The following is a 15,015-nucleotide window of genomic DNA, read 5'->3' as shown; positions in this document are numbered from 1 at the left end:
GTTTGTTTAACCCTCTGTAGTCAATGAAATTATATTTTTATGTTTTTATGAATTGCTCACACTGAAATCAGAATATTTCAGTTGGTACACAGTTATTAACAAGTAAGGTCTGAACAAACAAATGTGTGTGTTTATATACAGTACATATGGTATGGGTTGGTAAAAATGTACCAGAAACTCAGAACTTCTTACTGGGTAAGAAAAGTTTTTAAAGTGAACAGCATTTAATTGACTTATATTTTTAAGTGGTAAACACATGTGAAACATTTAATTAAACAAAAACTTTTGTAGGAATACATATTTATGAAACAATGAGTCAATTTTAGTGATCGCTCTTATAGTAAACTGAATATCTATGGGTTTTGAACTACTGGTTAGTCAACAACAAGCAAATTAGTGAAAAGACATATTACTGTGTTATCTTTTTTTTTCTTTTTAAATGAACACAGTCACTCTTTTGATGTTACTTCCCCTCAGTGTTTTAACCCTAAAAACTTCCTGATGTAAAAATTACTTTCTGTTATTCCTCAAACTAATTGAATGCTTTTTTAATTCCTGCAGCCATACTGTAGTTTCTTTGTCTGTATTCATCACTGAACACAAAAGTCTTCTTAGGTGTTCTCTTATCTGTCCATTTCTCAAAATCCCAACATATTTATCAGGAAGACAATGTAAAAGCTGTCTCTTCTTGAAAGCCCATAGATATTCTTTCTTTTTTTTTTCTGCAGCTCAGGCCTTTGATGGTCTGGCTGGTCGTGGCTGAACTCTGGCCAGAAGGCATCTGTTACTCAACAACATCTGTTCCTGTTACTCTCTTTCTCCCAGCATGCCGAGGGACACGCAGGCTCTCCCAAGGGTGGCCTTTTGTGTGCCCCATTGTCAATTCCATCATTGTCTGCTGAAGTCTGTTCCCATAATGCCGCGGGGTTATAAACCCCTCCAGAGGCCAACTCTACCAGGCTGATGATTTACAGTTATTTGTGTCTAAAAACAATCAACGTCTTTGTGGGGCAATTAACAAGGAAAACTGAGGGGAATTTAAAGAGGTAATTGTGAAAAAGAATATTGGTAAATCCTAGATGCAGGCAAATTTAAAGTTTGTTTTCTCACTTACATGATGGCTGTGTTCAGTTATGACCAAACTTTACAGCAGTGAAAAGGAAAAGTTTCAGATAATGGTAAGGAAAAAAGCCACTAAAGTTATTTTTGGTGGAAACAGGAAGGGTGGAAAACCAAAACCCAAAGTGTTGGATGTCCAGTAGGCGTTACTCTACATTGATCTGAATTTTAGAGCCATGAATTACCTGACTTGTTCTTTAGGGGGAGAAATAGGAGTGGTAAATCTAGCGTAGGGACATTGTTTTTTATGAATAGGCCCCCTCTCCCGTCTCCAGGGAGACACTTTCAACTTCTGGCAGTAGCCAACAGTGTCGGCATAGAAAAGCCCACTATGGGGTCGCCAGGGGAAGACAACAGATGTTACTGATTAACTTTGCTCACAGACCCCTAAAGAAGTGTTTTTCAGAGTGCTTGCAGATGGACAAAACAAAAGTTGGACGCAATTAAAATTTCACGTTTAGCAATATTTATTTGGAAAAATAGTCTTGGCTAATTCCTTCATTTAAAAACGGTAAAGGAGACAGTAACATAACAATTTGTACAGTACAATCCCTCTTAAATAACATTTTCTTAAAAAAAAGTCCCATTGACCTGAAGTGCCTTTGCAAATATCATCATTATTAAAAAAGCCAACTTAAATAATCATAACAAACATCACAAATATACAATACAAAATAAAAATAACACAAAATCATTAAATTAACTTAAATTAAATCATAATTTTAAATCAATAACTTTTTTCTTGTTTTTTTCTTTCTTTATTTTACAAAAGGACAATCTGTATGAAAAAGCAACATTTTTTTTTTTTTTTAATTAAGACAAAGTTTTCATGTCCCAAAAAGAAACAAAAAAAAAAGAACAATAATATGTCATAAATGGTTTGGAGGGCTTAGGGAAGAAAACGCACTTCAGTTAACACAGTGATCAAGTATACATACAGTCTTCACAGGTGTAGTGATGGGTGAACAGCCCATGTGAACAGCCTCATGAAGAACAGGCCAGTATGGCCAAACATCCACCGTTTGATGCAGTTCCTGCGCTCAGCAACGGCGTGTGGGTTAGAGAAAAGGCCTGGGTGCAAATGTTGCAAAAACAAAAATCGTAGCATCACACGTTATCGCCACGAGACAGTGTCCGCTTATATATTTTTTTTTACCCCCTTTCCCCGATAAAAGGCAGAACAGAAAGCTAAATGGCAGTTTACTTTCAACCGTAAACTTTTTCTTTTTATTTATTTATTTTTTACCCCGCCAGTTCTTATCCCACAGGCCGCCGCTGCCTGCGCTTAGTTTCCAGTAGAGAACCAGCTCACTCTGAATATCAGTTAAACGTCTCAGTATCAGCAGCAGTCTCAAGGCGGGACACCTCCCCCTAGGGTTAGAGCAGCATCTGAAGGAGTATAAAAACTCTCCCATAGAGCAAATGAGCAACGGGCAGCCCATTGGTGGCTCGTTACACCTGCAGAGACGCAAAAAGACAAAAAAATCATTAGTGTTTGTTGGCCAAATCTTGTCATCGGTGATCTTGTTGCACTGTAAGAAAAAACAAAGTCAAAAATAAACATACAAAACTCACCTCAGTTGCAATTATACATTCGTCCTTTTCCTCTGACATCACAAACACAGATTTGTACTTGGTGTCCGCACATGCAGACATTTCTGGGGCTTTCTTTTCTGATGCATCGCTTTAGGAAAGAAAGAAAAATACTGTTAGCTTTATCATTCTGACAGAACCCATGTTACATTTTGTTTGAGAGACTTTTTAGTAAAAAATATTTACCATTTTAAACGTTTGCTGCGTTTCTCCTCGAACTCAAATGAGTCCAGGGATTGGCACTTGTCCTCGCAGGCTGCCTCCAGCATGGCCTCTTTAGCCGCCTGCTCATAGTTGACCTCGTGTACGAGGTTGTAGTCTGCAGGTTGATGGCGGCTCTTGTAGCCGCTCCTGCCTGGTGAAGATCCTTCATCAGGGTCACCGCTGCAGAAGTCCATCTTCTTGTTGATATTTTTGACACCTGGCGTTGGCATCACACTGACTGCCAGGTCCCTGTCACTCCTGTGACAGTTGTTTGTCAGATTATTTATTGTCTCTCCCTCACCAACTGTTTCTACTTGACCGCTGCGCTGAGCTTTTGATCTGAAAAATCCAACAAGAACAGCGCATCCTGCCAGCAGCAGAAGCACCAAGGCCACACCGGACCCAACAGCCATCCAGGGCACCTCTGACCCGCGGATGGCAGCGTGCTCTGGAAGCAAGAACTGACAGTTTCTGCCACCATAGCCAGGAACACACGCACAGACATAGCGGTTGTTTCTCTCGTGGCAGGTGGCACCATTGTGGCAAGGATTGTGTTCACAACGGCTGATGGGTGAGCTGCAGTTGCGACCAGTGTATCCCGGCGGGCAGGTGCAGGTGTAGCCGTTGAGACCTTCCTGGCATGTCCCGCCGTTTTGGCAAGGGTATGTAGAGCACTCATCCCCTGTGTGGTCACAGTTCATGCCGGTGAAACCATCTGGACACTGACACAGGTACGAGTTGACAAGATCCACACATCGTGCACCTGAGAACAGAGATAAACAGTGGAATAAATGTGTGATCTGAACATTGGAGTGACATACCATATCTGATGCTTGGCATTCAAGGCACACTGAAAGCGACCTGCACATCTCTGAGAGTAAAAATGAATTCTGTAGGATTACACAGCCAGTTACTCTTACCATTGGAGCAGGGGCTGGAGGTGCAGTGGTCAATCTTCTTTTCACAGTTGAACCCTGCATACCCTGTGGGGCACTGGCAGAAGTAGCCTCCATCAGGGTTGTCAGCACAGCGGCCACCATTGGAGCAGGGCCCATCAGCACACGTCATGGCGCTCAGCTCGCAGTTGTTGCCATAGAAACCGTGAGGGCAAGTGCAGGTATATGTGTTTTCCAAATCCTGTGGGGAAAAAATAGAACAGGCTTGACATCAAAATCTGTCTTGCAACTGCAGCTGCTGCAAACTGCACCCATTTGGATCTTGATTTTCTGCATACTGTATCTGTTGGATTGTTTCTAAAATGTTGTTTTATGAAGTCTTTTCTGGCTTAATTTCAAGTCAAGAGTAAAAAAAAAATATAGGAGAAAATGGGTAAAAGCCTGTGACAAATGTGCCAGGTGGCAATAAAACATAATTGGCGCTGAGCCACGGTTCACAGGATGTCACTATTCTCCTTCCAAGATCATTTAAGAAGACCAAACAACACTTACAGTGCAGCTTCCTCCGTTGCGACAGGGGTTTCCAGCACATTCATTGACCTGGATCTCACAGCTGGCCCCAGTGAAGCCAGGCTTGCAGGAACAGGTGTAGCTGCCCTGACCAGTGTTGCTACAAGTGGCTCCATTCATACAGGGCTTGTGGTGAGTGCAGTAGTTGAGATCTGGAAAGACACAGCAGCACATGTGGATTAGCCACAGCACAACACATGGCAGGACAACAGCAGCAGCGACAGAATGTCTTTTTGTCCTCTGGCACACTTGACTCTTTCTCTTTTTTTTTTTTTTTGTTTCCTCTTCCTGGCCTCCTGTCCTTGCTGTTCATTTTGAAACAACTGCTACTCTTGTTTTTTTTTTTTGTTACCACAGTGTTGATGCCTTTTATGTTAGTATCTTGATGCCTTATTTTGTTCCTCTCCCAACTCAGTTTTAAGGCTTTGAAACTTTACTGAACAGTGACAAAGCAAAGACAAACTGATTTGATGTTTTGTTGATCCTAATCTGTCTATATATAGTAGAATATATTAAATCAGATTTATGTTTCAATACAGTTTCAATTAACATTCTTCCAAATGAAGTAAGGACCTTTTTCCTCACTGAAATTCATTCATCAGAATGCTGCAGAGTTAAAACCTAAATTGGCCTGTACATCCTAACCCTATCACTTCTTTCTGGTTCCTTTCCTCCCTGTTTGTCCTCATCTCTCATCACACCCTCTCCTTACCTTGATTGCAGAAAAGTCCTCCCCAGCCCTCCTGACAATTGCACTGCCAGGGCTGCTGGCAGGTCCCATGGAGGCAGCCCGGGTAACGAATGCACTCATCGCAGTAGCGGCCTTTGAATCCCACTCTGCACCTGTTGTTGTCCAATTAGGAGGAAACACCGGTCAGTCCACTCACATTACCTCATGTGTGTCCCACTAATTAATTAATGCCCCAGTGAACTTGTGAAAAAAAAAAAAAAGAAAAAAAAAAACTTACTTGCACTCTCCGGGTTTCTCGCAGAAGCCATGCTCTTCGTCACAACCTGGCAGGCAAATCGCTGTACAGGAGAGAAGAAACAGACTTTTTAGACACATTGAGTGGGGGGGGAAACAACTCAAACACAGGTCCTTTGTTAGGTTTTGATCTTGAATATATAAAACTTATCACCTAAATCCCAAGAAAGTCATTAAAATAAAAGAGAGGAGGGGCTCCTAAACCCATTAGCTGTTACCTTAAACTCAATCTCCTTATCACCGTGGAAGAATTTTCTGCTTAACATAGTGCTGAGACAAAGGAGGGAGTGTGTGAATGTGTGTGTGCCACAGAAAGTGTACACACACTCACACACACACAGACCCCCTCAACCCACCCCACTACCCTCTTTTTTTCTTCTTCGCTGCGGGTCAAAACTCTTTTATTCATTCTGTGCGCACACACACACACACACACACACACTCCCCTTAATGTCTCGGATTGGGGCAGATAAGAGTGGACAGCTGGCGAGTGTGTTGCCAGTGCGCGACAGCTGCTCCATTGTCTCCTCTCTGCCGGCAGCTGCCCACTTCAAACAATACCTCCCCCGCCTCGGCCAATCAGCGCCCGGCCCACTCCGAGAGTAACGAATCGGAAGGTAGCATGTAAATTTATGGCACGCGTGAGATTATTCCCAAAAACTTTCCTTAGAATAAATCAAGTGGTCGTGTGTGTGTGTGTGTGTGCGTGTGCGTGTGAGGGGAAAGGAGGGGGTGCGTGTGGTGTTTACGCACAAGTTGCCTTCTAACGGCACTCGGAGGATCTGATTACAGACCCAACACAGAAATAAACTTTTTATACATTACATTTCTAAACTTTGAACAAAGTTAAATTGTCTTGTAATATCGACTTTAAAACAACTTTATGGTGTTTTATCTCTGTTTATATCAATTTCTTGTGCCTTGAAATATATTTTAGGATTATTCCTTTAAGATTTCAGCGCCTCACACTCACGTCAGCACATGCTCCTAATACAATAACAAAGTTGTGTTACTCACGTTCAGTGCAGTACTGTCCCTTCCACCCAGCGTCGCACACAATCTCCCCGCGCTCCCCACAGGTGAAGTGGCCGAAGGCATCGTCTCTCGGCCGGCAGAACACAGAGCAACCGTCCCCGTAGTAGTGCTCATCGCACACGAAGCGGTACGAGTACTTGAGCTCCGTCCTGCCGCCGGTGTGCAGATCCTGAGACCAGTCCTCTCCCACCGTTAGATGTCTCTGGGTGGTCATGGTGCTGATAACGCGGTCTGGATTCTCTAAAGTGCACAAGTGGAGGTGGAAAATAAGGGGTTAAGGGCTAGAAAAGGGTGTGAATGTGCCAAAGATTGAAAAGGAATGGGTGTTTATTTCCTACCTGTGGAGAGGTCGTCTTTTGAGTCTGTGTGTAATGCCTCAATGATCAGCGAGAAGGTCCCCTGGGAACACAAATGGCTTCATGAGACAGGTGGCCAGCGGAGATGTGGCGATAACATCAAGCAAAGGCCCGAGGCGATTGTGCCATACACTCACTGTGCTGAATGCAAACTGCCTAACCTGATCCGCTGAAACAAAATACCTGTAAACTTTCTGTGCTCTCAGCCCTCAACTTGCGGTCAGAAATCGTGCCACGGTGCGTTTTTACGCACGGATTTACCCCCCAAAATGGCGCGATTTCGCTGAAACCATTCATTACTACTGGAGTGAAATGAACATGAATAGCTGTACTTACCGGCCACGTGAAGCCGAAGTTAATCCTGATGGGGTTGGTGAATGAACTCTCCGGGATGACATCGGGGACCTGGAAGGAGTTGGAGCCGAGTACGGGCGTCACAGCGCCGCCGTAGGTGCAAGGGGGCTCCGGGGAGGCGTTGGGTTGGTAGTGCTTGAGACAGATCCTGAAGAAGGTTTGACATTCGCACTGCTGCTGGAAAGAAGAGGTCAGGCCTCCCTTACAGCAGTTTTTGTTGCCCTGCACCCCCTTCTTGTTTAAGAACTCCTGCAACTTCAGCTCAAAAACTCCCGAACAAAACCCCTGTGGAGGAAAGCAACTTATCATTAACTATACACACAGGACCGCTCGTGTATGAGTGAGTGTTGTGGTGGGAGGGGAGGGGAGGGTTGAGGGGGGATTGATGGTTCATTGTTTGGGGAAAAAAAAAAATTAGATTCAGTAGCTTACCTGGCACAGCAACATGGACATGACGGCGAGAGTCAGCAGGATGGTGCGCCCCATATTAAATAAATACATAATAAATAATAAATAAATAAAGTAAAAAGTCTCGGGGCTCGGCTTGTCCTCCGGGTGCCTCCTCCTGTTCAATCCCTCTGAGGAAGATGCATTGAGCACGTTTCTGTCGCCTCACGGGGTTTTCTCATCAATTGCTGCGGCTGTCAGCCACGCCGCTCTCATTCATGTCCCGAGGAACAAAAAAAAGGATAAATCCCAAACCTTCAAAGTAAAAAAATAAAATCACAAGACAAGATATGTGAACTTATGCGAGTGCGCGGTGGTGAATACAAAAGTCCTCCGGTTCCGTTATGAAGCGTTAATCCAATGCGTAAAGACAGATTTAAAAAAAGAAGAAGAAAAAAAAGAATGGGTTCCTTGTTTTGTTGTGTTTTTTTGTGTGAAGAAAGTGACAAATTTAAGGAAGTAGCTTTTTGTGTCTAGGTCTTGGTCTAACCCAGGGACAGATTTGTCACTGGTCCAACATGCTTCCTTCTCCCTCCTAGTGTCTTTCCTCACTGTGAACTGTGCGTCTGTCTCCAGCCAAGGCCGCCTGCAGCCTGTTATATACGGCCTGACACATGCTATGGTAATAACATGCAAATTGACCCCCCTCCTCCTCCTTCTCGACTTCACCTCCCAATCTGGCCCGGCTCTCCACAATGGGATCCCATGCAAGTACCCCAACAGCCTCCCTTTACCCCCAGCAGCAGTGTAGCACGTACAGCGTTAATATATGAGCCCAAAATGGAGACGTGTGAAAGTATTCCGACCAAATAAGAAGTGAAACTTGAAAAGAAAAGCTGTGTGACTCCCACAGATTACTGACTATCCTTCACATAACCTGTTGAAGGAAATTAAAGCTGGTTTCTACCTTAAATGAATTCACTGGTTTAGGAGAGCCTCCTTAGGGGGTGTAACCCCAACATTTACAGGATTAGGAGGAAATAATGTTGACTTTTTCTGGTTGCTTGGAGCTCACACTGTAGTTCCCTCTGAATTAAATGGTTAAAGTATTTTAGTCGAATAAGGAACATCAAATCTTTGTAGACGAAGAAGTTGCATTCAACCAGAATGTAAAGAGTTTTGAACAACCTGCCAGATTCCCTTCTGACAGGATATTGATGACATGTGGTTGAATTGATCCCTCCAGCTGTTGCCTCACTGGACAAACCTCTTTGTCTTTTAGCTGTCTTAAGATGTTTTTGGTTAAAGTGCCAAAAAAAAAAAAAAAAATCACCCCCCCAAAAAAACAGTGTAAAGATTCAAAGATCTCAAAAACAAAACGTGAGAGAAAGAGAAAAACATATTTCAGGGTTGAAACCTTGACTCAGTTAATTGTTTACACCCCTCCTCCTCCTCCTCCTTCCTCTCTTCCTCCTTCTTTCCTTCTTTGCACACACACACACACACACCCTTTTAGATTTTGGTATTTCTGGTTGTGGGAAGAATTTGATGCTTTGAATCGACTCAAAAGACTAAAGAAAACATTCCTTGGCAGAGCATGTGTGGTGAGGTAAACGACTTGAGGGGCTGGACTCTGCTGCTTTTCCATTTTGCTCTCCCCTTCTTCTCATTCTCCGGGCTAAGATATAAAAAAAAAAAAAAAAAAGCGCGTGTGTGTGTGTGTATGTATATAGCAGTGTGTGTATGTGTGTGCAAGCGGGCGCGCGCGCACCGGAGTCGCTCGCGTGGCCAACATGAGGGGGAACTTTTGTTATTGTGTGTGTGGTGAAGGAATAAGTTTGCTCTCTCTCTCTCTCTCTCTCTCTCTCTCTCTCTCTCTCTCTCTCTCTCTCTCTCTCTCTCGCTCCCCCCTCAGCTGTATGGTAATTCGGCCAGCACCTGCTCTCCCCTCAATAACAGCGAGTGCGCGCCTCCCTTGGCTGAGCGCGCGCGCTCACACGTCCCATACACAATACTCTCTCCCCTCCTCACACACACACACACACACACACAAACACACACACACACACATCAAACATAACCAGACAATCATCGCACACATTTCTTCTTCTCTTACTGAAGTTTTGACCAAATCCCATGTAGCAGGGGGAGATCAACATGCACGCGCCATCATTTAAGTCTTATTTGTGTCTCTGTGTGAAGGTGGTTTGCGCATGCACTCGTGCGCGCGCGTATAAATAAGTAGTGTGTGTGTGTGTGTGTGTGTGTGTGTGTGTGTGTGTGTGTGGAGGGGGTTGTTTCTTAATTAGGTCGTTCATTAGAAGTGTGATTTTTCTGCCGCATAATAGAACCAATAGCAAGCTGCACGCTCAGGCTACCGTAGCATTGCGTCACTGTGTTCAGATATGCACATCATGGCTCCTGTTTACTCTCTGGCGTCTCTCCGGTGTCCGTTACCTGACTGCTGTGATCCGTCTTCCACGCCGCGTCTGTCAGAGGAGGCGGTCGACACTACCCCCACCCCCACCCCTAAAAAAAAAAAAAAAAAAAAAGTGACATGCTTTCCCTTTCTCTTCCAAATTACCTTCACTTCTTCTGTCACATAACATGGTTGATGTGTCCGTAGTTACTTATTACCTCTAATCAATGGCAGCAACAACCAAACAAAGTCCTCCTCCATTAATAAACCTGTCCATCTCTCCTTTCACAACGGGCTATTTTTTAAACCAAGGTCCTGCTGAACCATCCAACATAAAGTGCCCTCTCTTCCCTCATTTCTTTAATTTCTTTATGGTTACAATCATAATGAAAGCAAAAAAAATAAAAAAAATAAAATAGGCCCAGTTTCAAATACTTGTTTAGTGGTACAGAAAGCAGGGCAATGATTATGGATTAACTTTGAAATGGTTGATGAATGGTTGAGTCACTTGAGTTGGACCTGAGTAATTTTCGTGTCACAAATTTGGTGCGTTTGGACCCAAGTTGACAAAATCAAACACTAAATGTCTACAAAAGTAAGACCACCTAAACCAAGACCAAGTCAAGACCAAGACTAGACAGTAAATACCTACTGTTAACAAAAAAATGCACATTTAGTGATGTTTCACACAGGACTTGTAGTGGGTGAACCTCCGACTTTCTGGGATCCAGGGGCTTACTCCACCAAAGAATATGTTGTACATTTTAAAATTAAATTCATCACTTCATCTATTCATTTATGAGGAACTTTGTGCTCTTGTGAACAATTTCATCATGACACAGTAATAAGTCCCCCAGATTTTCTTTCATACATTTTCATGTCTGAATACTTATGGTTAATATTAAAGGTGCTCCGATCACCACAGTTCACAGAGTCTATTTATAGCCTACTATTTATTTTTATTTATTTATTTGTAACCATTTGTAACAACACATTAAATATTACAATTAAGTAATGATATCCTGAATTGAAAACAGTTTATTTTTTCAGCAAGCAACATGTGCAACTCTATTACTGTAGAGACAACTGAAACCAGAGCAGCCTAAACCTGGTTATTAGAGAAATTGGATTTTAACAACATAAAGCGTTTCCTGCAGAGGGACAGTGTAACAAGGGATGAGGGTGTTTATATCAGGTTATTAGTAGTAAGTTAGTTACAAAACTGAACTAGTTCACATCCATTTCTTTTTAAATGAGCTGCCTCATAAAATACTGAGTTTGATTTGTTGTAAAAAACTTTGCAGCTGTTGGCTTGTGGTCTGAATTCTCCTGTCCTTTCTTTAGTTTTCTTTGCCATGCAGGTGTTTAGCCTCTAACTACAGACTGTAGGACAACTTTTTGAGCTGTTTCTTTCTTTCTTGCAGTTCTCACCATCACCTGTTTGACTCTCTTCAGTGGTACAGCAGTTAAGTGTCACAAATTAAAAGTGAAACTTGAGTTTTGCCTGAAGTGTAAGCATTTTCAGTTAATTATAATTAATTCATTAGTAATGTATGGGAACAAATTAGACCTGAATAACAGGAAACATTGGTGATATCGCTGTAGTTGTGGTTTTGACCGGTCTTGAAAAAACAAGGACAAATGCAGTCAATTTGAAGAGACAGAAACCATCAAAAAGTGAAAACTAACTTGAAAACAAGGTATAGTCAGAGAACTACAACTGACTTGAGATTTAAAGTCTTCCCTCAAAATGAACTGAACCTCCATCTTTAATGGATTGAAGGAAGCCCTGATCAGCAACCAAATGCAGTCAGTGTTTGTGAACCTGATCTTAGAAGAATAAAAAGTTTGATATTAAAAAAATGCATCTAAACCTGAACAATACTGCAAAGGCTCCAAACTAGAGCCAGTAAAACCCCCTTTACAGCTGAACCCAGATTCAAACTCTGCCCAGTTTGGACACAGTTGTCCCTACAGTATATTTTCTGTCCCCTTTTCCTCTCTTGGCCAAGATGCTGCTGGCTGAGCTCTGACTGTTTAACTAAAGTGCTACTGTAGGGGGCTGCTGTAGTTTAACTCCTGCCCACCAGTAGCTGCGCCAAACAAAAAAGGGTGACTCGGGGTCTGACTATTCATCCATTCTCTGCGCTTTAATTTCCATTGATTGTGAATGCAGGAGGGAGGGAGGAAGGGGGTCTTCAGTGAAGGACCACGACACGCCTTCAGACGCGGACAGACCCTTACAAGCCATCTGCCACTAACCACCCCCCTCCACATCCAGAAAACGACGTTTATTTCCCTGCTTCCCTCCCTCCTTCCCTCCTCCGGCCTGAAGCGCACGTCTCTATGCGCCTCTGTCCACCGGGCTCCGTCTACACTCAACTGGAAGCATGTTAAAGGACCTGTAACGGTATGGGCCCTCCGGGGCCATATGGCGAGGGGGAAGCCAGGAGGTTTTTTTTTTTTCCTTTTTTGGTCCCCGAAGAGGAGACACCACATGGTCACTCGTGGGAACGTAAACACGGCGCGCATCACACGATATCGATCATATGAAGCGGTGATTGGGGAACTGGGGGAGGGGGTTTCTACTGGGTGAAGATCAATTGATTTTTTTTCACTGATACCTCATCATTACAGAAAATATTGACGCATTTTCAACCAGAGTGAAAGCTTCCACCCCGTGTGGAGCGCAGTTAGTCGAGCCTATGGTGATGCAAGGGTTGGTGGTTCCCTTCCCTGACGGATGCAGGAGCAAGGCACCAGACCAACACTGCCAGGGTTGGATGGAGTTGAGACGAGGAGGAGGGGAGGGAGGGGTGTCTTAGAGGCCACTCGTGCTTAAATGTGGGCTAGTACTAAAAAGGCTCGAGGAAGTGGCAGGTTTTGAATCAGCACTTTCTCAGATGCTTTTACGCACGCCCCCACTGCGTAATGATGCTTACGCACAAAAAACAGTGGTTGATGTGATGTAAACATTACTGATTACTGAATTACTGAAAAATATTCCATACTACTCAGCAGTGAGTTTATGTGTGCTTTATTGTTCTTAAGTTAATGTTAAAATTATCATTTTTATTTCTTTATAGGTTGTTTTTGCCGTGATGTGTCATATTGTCCATAAAGTTCTGCATCTTTTCAAGACTTGTGATTTAAGACTGGTCCTGGACTGTCTCTCTGTCTGTCTGGTTCGCAGGTTTTACCTGCTGAAACGCAGAGATCAACAGGCTCCTTTGTGTCCACATCAGATTACTGTGGCCAGCTGCTGGAAGAGGGGGCCACAGGCCAGATCTGCAGCTCCCCAGGGCTCTTCGGTGCTCCGCGAGACTCCCCACGGCTTCCCACGGCTGCTCGCGGCTCCCGGTCCGGGCTGCTGTCTCATTTGCATATGTTGCTGTTACTGGAGACGTGCTGAGCTTAAGTTTATGGGAAGAGTGCCGCAGTAATTACGTGGGGGGCCCAGAGACGCGCCTGCAAGTGTGTGTGCGCCATAAGTGTGTGAGAAGGGAGGGGGTGGTGTGTGTGTGTGTGTGTGTGTGTGTGTGTGTGTGTGTGTACAGAGACACTGGGGACCTAAGAGGGAGGTAAAGAGGGAGCTGTACGTGGCCAGTCGCGTGCCAATGTTTATGAAAACACATCTGCCGCGCACCCTGGGGTGACGCACCGCAACATATGCGGGTCCCTATGAATAAAATCGATAACTCAACAACTGATACTGTGCGAGACACGTTTACCCTCAACAAATACTTCAGTGAGTGCTGATCAGAGCTCAGTCTGCCATAATGATGTCGAACTAAATGGTTAAACAAACATAAAAAAAACAACTAGGCTGCTGGCTGCGGTAGGGGGTTCCACTGAGAAGATTGTTGGGTTATTATATAGAAAAGGTGCAAATAGAAACAAATAAGGTATTTTCGAAATTTATGAATACACATGTGCGTAAAAATATCCATTAAATCAATCTCAAATTCCAATTTCAAGCACAGAAACGCTAAAGCACCAAATATAGATGACAAAAGAAAAACCTGAAAAATGAGTAGAAAACATAAGAAAGGCTATTCTGCATGATATAATTAAGCAGCTAACATCCTATCACATACCTATCACTGTTTGGAGATACTTCCATCCATAGCTGTATGGTTTAGAGAGTGTGCACATTCCCTATGGCCTTCAAAATCTGAAGATCTCAACCCACCTGTGGGAGATTGTCACACTCCCACTCACCATCATATAAACAGCAAATGAGCAACAATGGTGTTGTGCCCCTCCATTTGAGCTCCAGAGACTTGGAAAATCAATGACAATGAGCCCTGACGCTATTCTGCAAGCTTGCAGTAGATCAACATCTTTGTGTTTGTAGCCTGATGGTACTTTGTCATTCAGTCCACCACTGAAATATCTCAGCAACTTGGATTAGATTACAAATGAATTTTGTAAAGACATTCATGCTTCCCAGAGGATGAACCCCTCAGACCCCATCAGATCTGACTTTTCATCTAGTGCCAGCTTGAGTTTGACTTTGTTAGATGGATTGACTTGAAATTTGCAACTGATATTCATGCTTCACTTTGATTCCCAGACTTCTAGCACCATCATCAGTTGCACATTTTTAACTTGTTTGATTACTATTGGTTACTGTTTGACATTACATTCCCATTAGCCTCACATGGTAAACATTACCTCCCTAAATTATGCATGTTGCCATTAGCATGTAGTGCAAAGCCTAGCAGAGTCTATAGTGTGGCTGTTTTCTAGTGGCTGCAGATTGAAAATGATTAACTGTCCAAGATAACAACATTAGATTATTGCAGGAGTAGAGACAAGGATCAGCACACTAAGCTCTGTTTGTTCAGTAATTTTATTGTACCACAATAAAGTTTTATTGTACCACAATAGAAATTAAATTTAAACCTAATAAAAATGAAATTAAACCTAATAAAATCGTGAACATAAGGTGGGCCAAAAGTATATATGTAATATAAACACCCAACTGTTGGGTACTCATATGTGATTGTTGGACATCAAATTGGGCATTAATCTGCTTCTATAACATCTATTTGTTCTCCTAGACTCAGGCTTTCTACATGATTTGGAAGCCAT

At 43.2% G+C, this 15,015-nt stretch overlaps 1 protein-coding gene across 1 annotated transcript; it reads right to left on the bottom strand.

The window, feature by feature from the left end:
* Positions 1 to 1,907: 1,907 nt before the first annotated feature.
* dla (deltaA) lies at positions 1,908 to 10,944 on the bottom strand. The gene is made up of 11 exons (XM_019261862.2): positions 7,545 to 10,944; positions 7,095 to 7,397; positions 6,741 to 6,801; positions 6,385 to 6,642; positions 5,351 to 5,411; positions 5,095 to 5,225; positions 4,365 to 4,534; positions 3,837 to 4,053; positions 2,899 to 3,679; positions 2,695 to 2,803; positions 1,908 to 2,577 (listed from the first exon to the last, which is right to left on the bottom strand). The coding sequence occupies exons 1-11, from the start codon at positions 7,611 to 7,613 to the stop codon at positions 2,572 to 2,574; spliced, it is 2,166 nt and encodes a 721-aa protein (XP_019117407.2). The 5' UTR covers positions 7,614 to 10,944; the 3' UTR covers positions 1,908 to 2,571.
* Between the last annotated feature and the right edge of the window lie 4,071 nt (positions 10,945 to 15,015).

Source organism: Larimichthys crocea, chromosome X (genome assembly GCF_000972845.2).
Source record: "Larimichthys crocea isolate SSNF chromosome X, L_crocea_2.0, whole genome shotgun sequence".
Classification (NCBI taxonomy): domain Eukaryota; kingdom Metazoa; phylum Chordata; class Actinopteri; family Sciaenidae; genus Larimichthys; species Larimichthys crocea.
The sequence above is the reverse complement of the archived record's forward strand: the minus strand, read 5'-3'. Positions and strand labels throughout refer to the sequence as shown.

Excerpts from the sequence above, each read along its gene's own strand:
- dla (XM_019261862.2), bottom strand. The coding sequence starts at position 7,613 with ATGTATTTATTTAATATGGGGCGCACCATCCTGCTGACTCTCGCCGTC. Across the intron at positions 7,398-7,544 it reads TGTCCATGTTGCTGTGCCAG|GGGTTTTGTTCGGGAGTTTT; the intron begins GTAAGCTACTGA and ends TTTCCTCCACAG. Across the intron at positions 5,412-6,384 it reads GGGACAGTACTGCACTGAAC|CGATTTGCCTGCCAGGTTGT; the intron begins GTGAGTAACACA and ends TCTCCTGTACAG.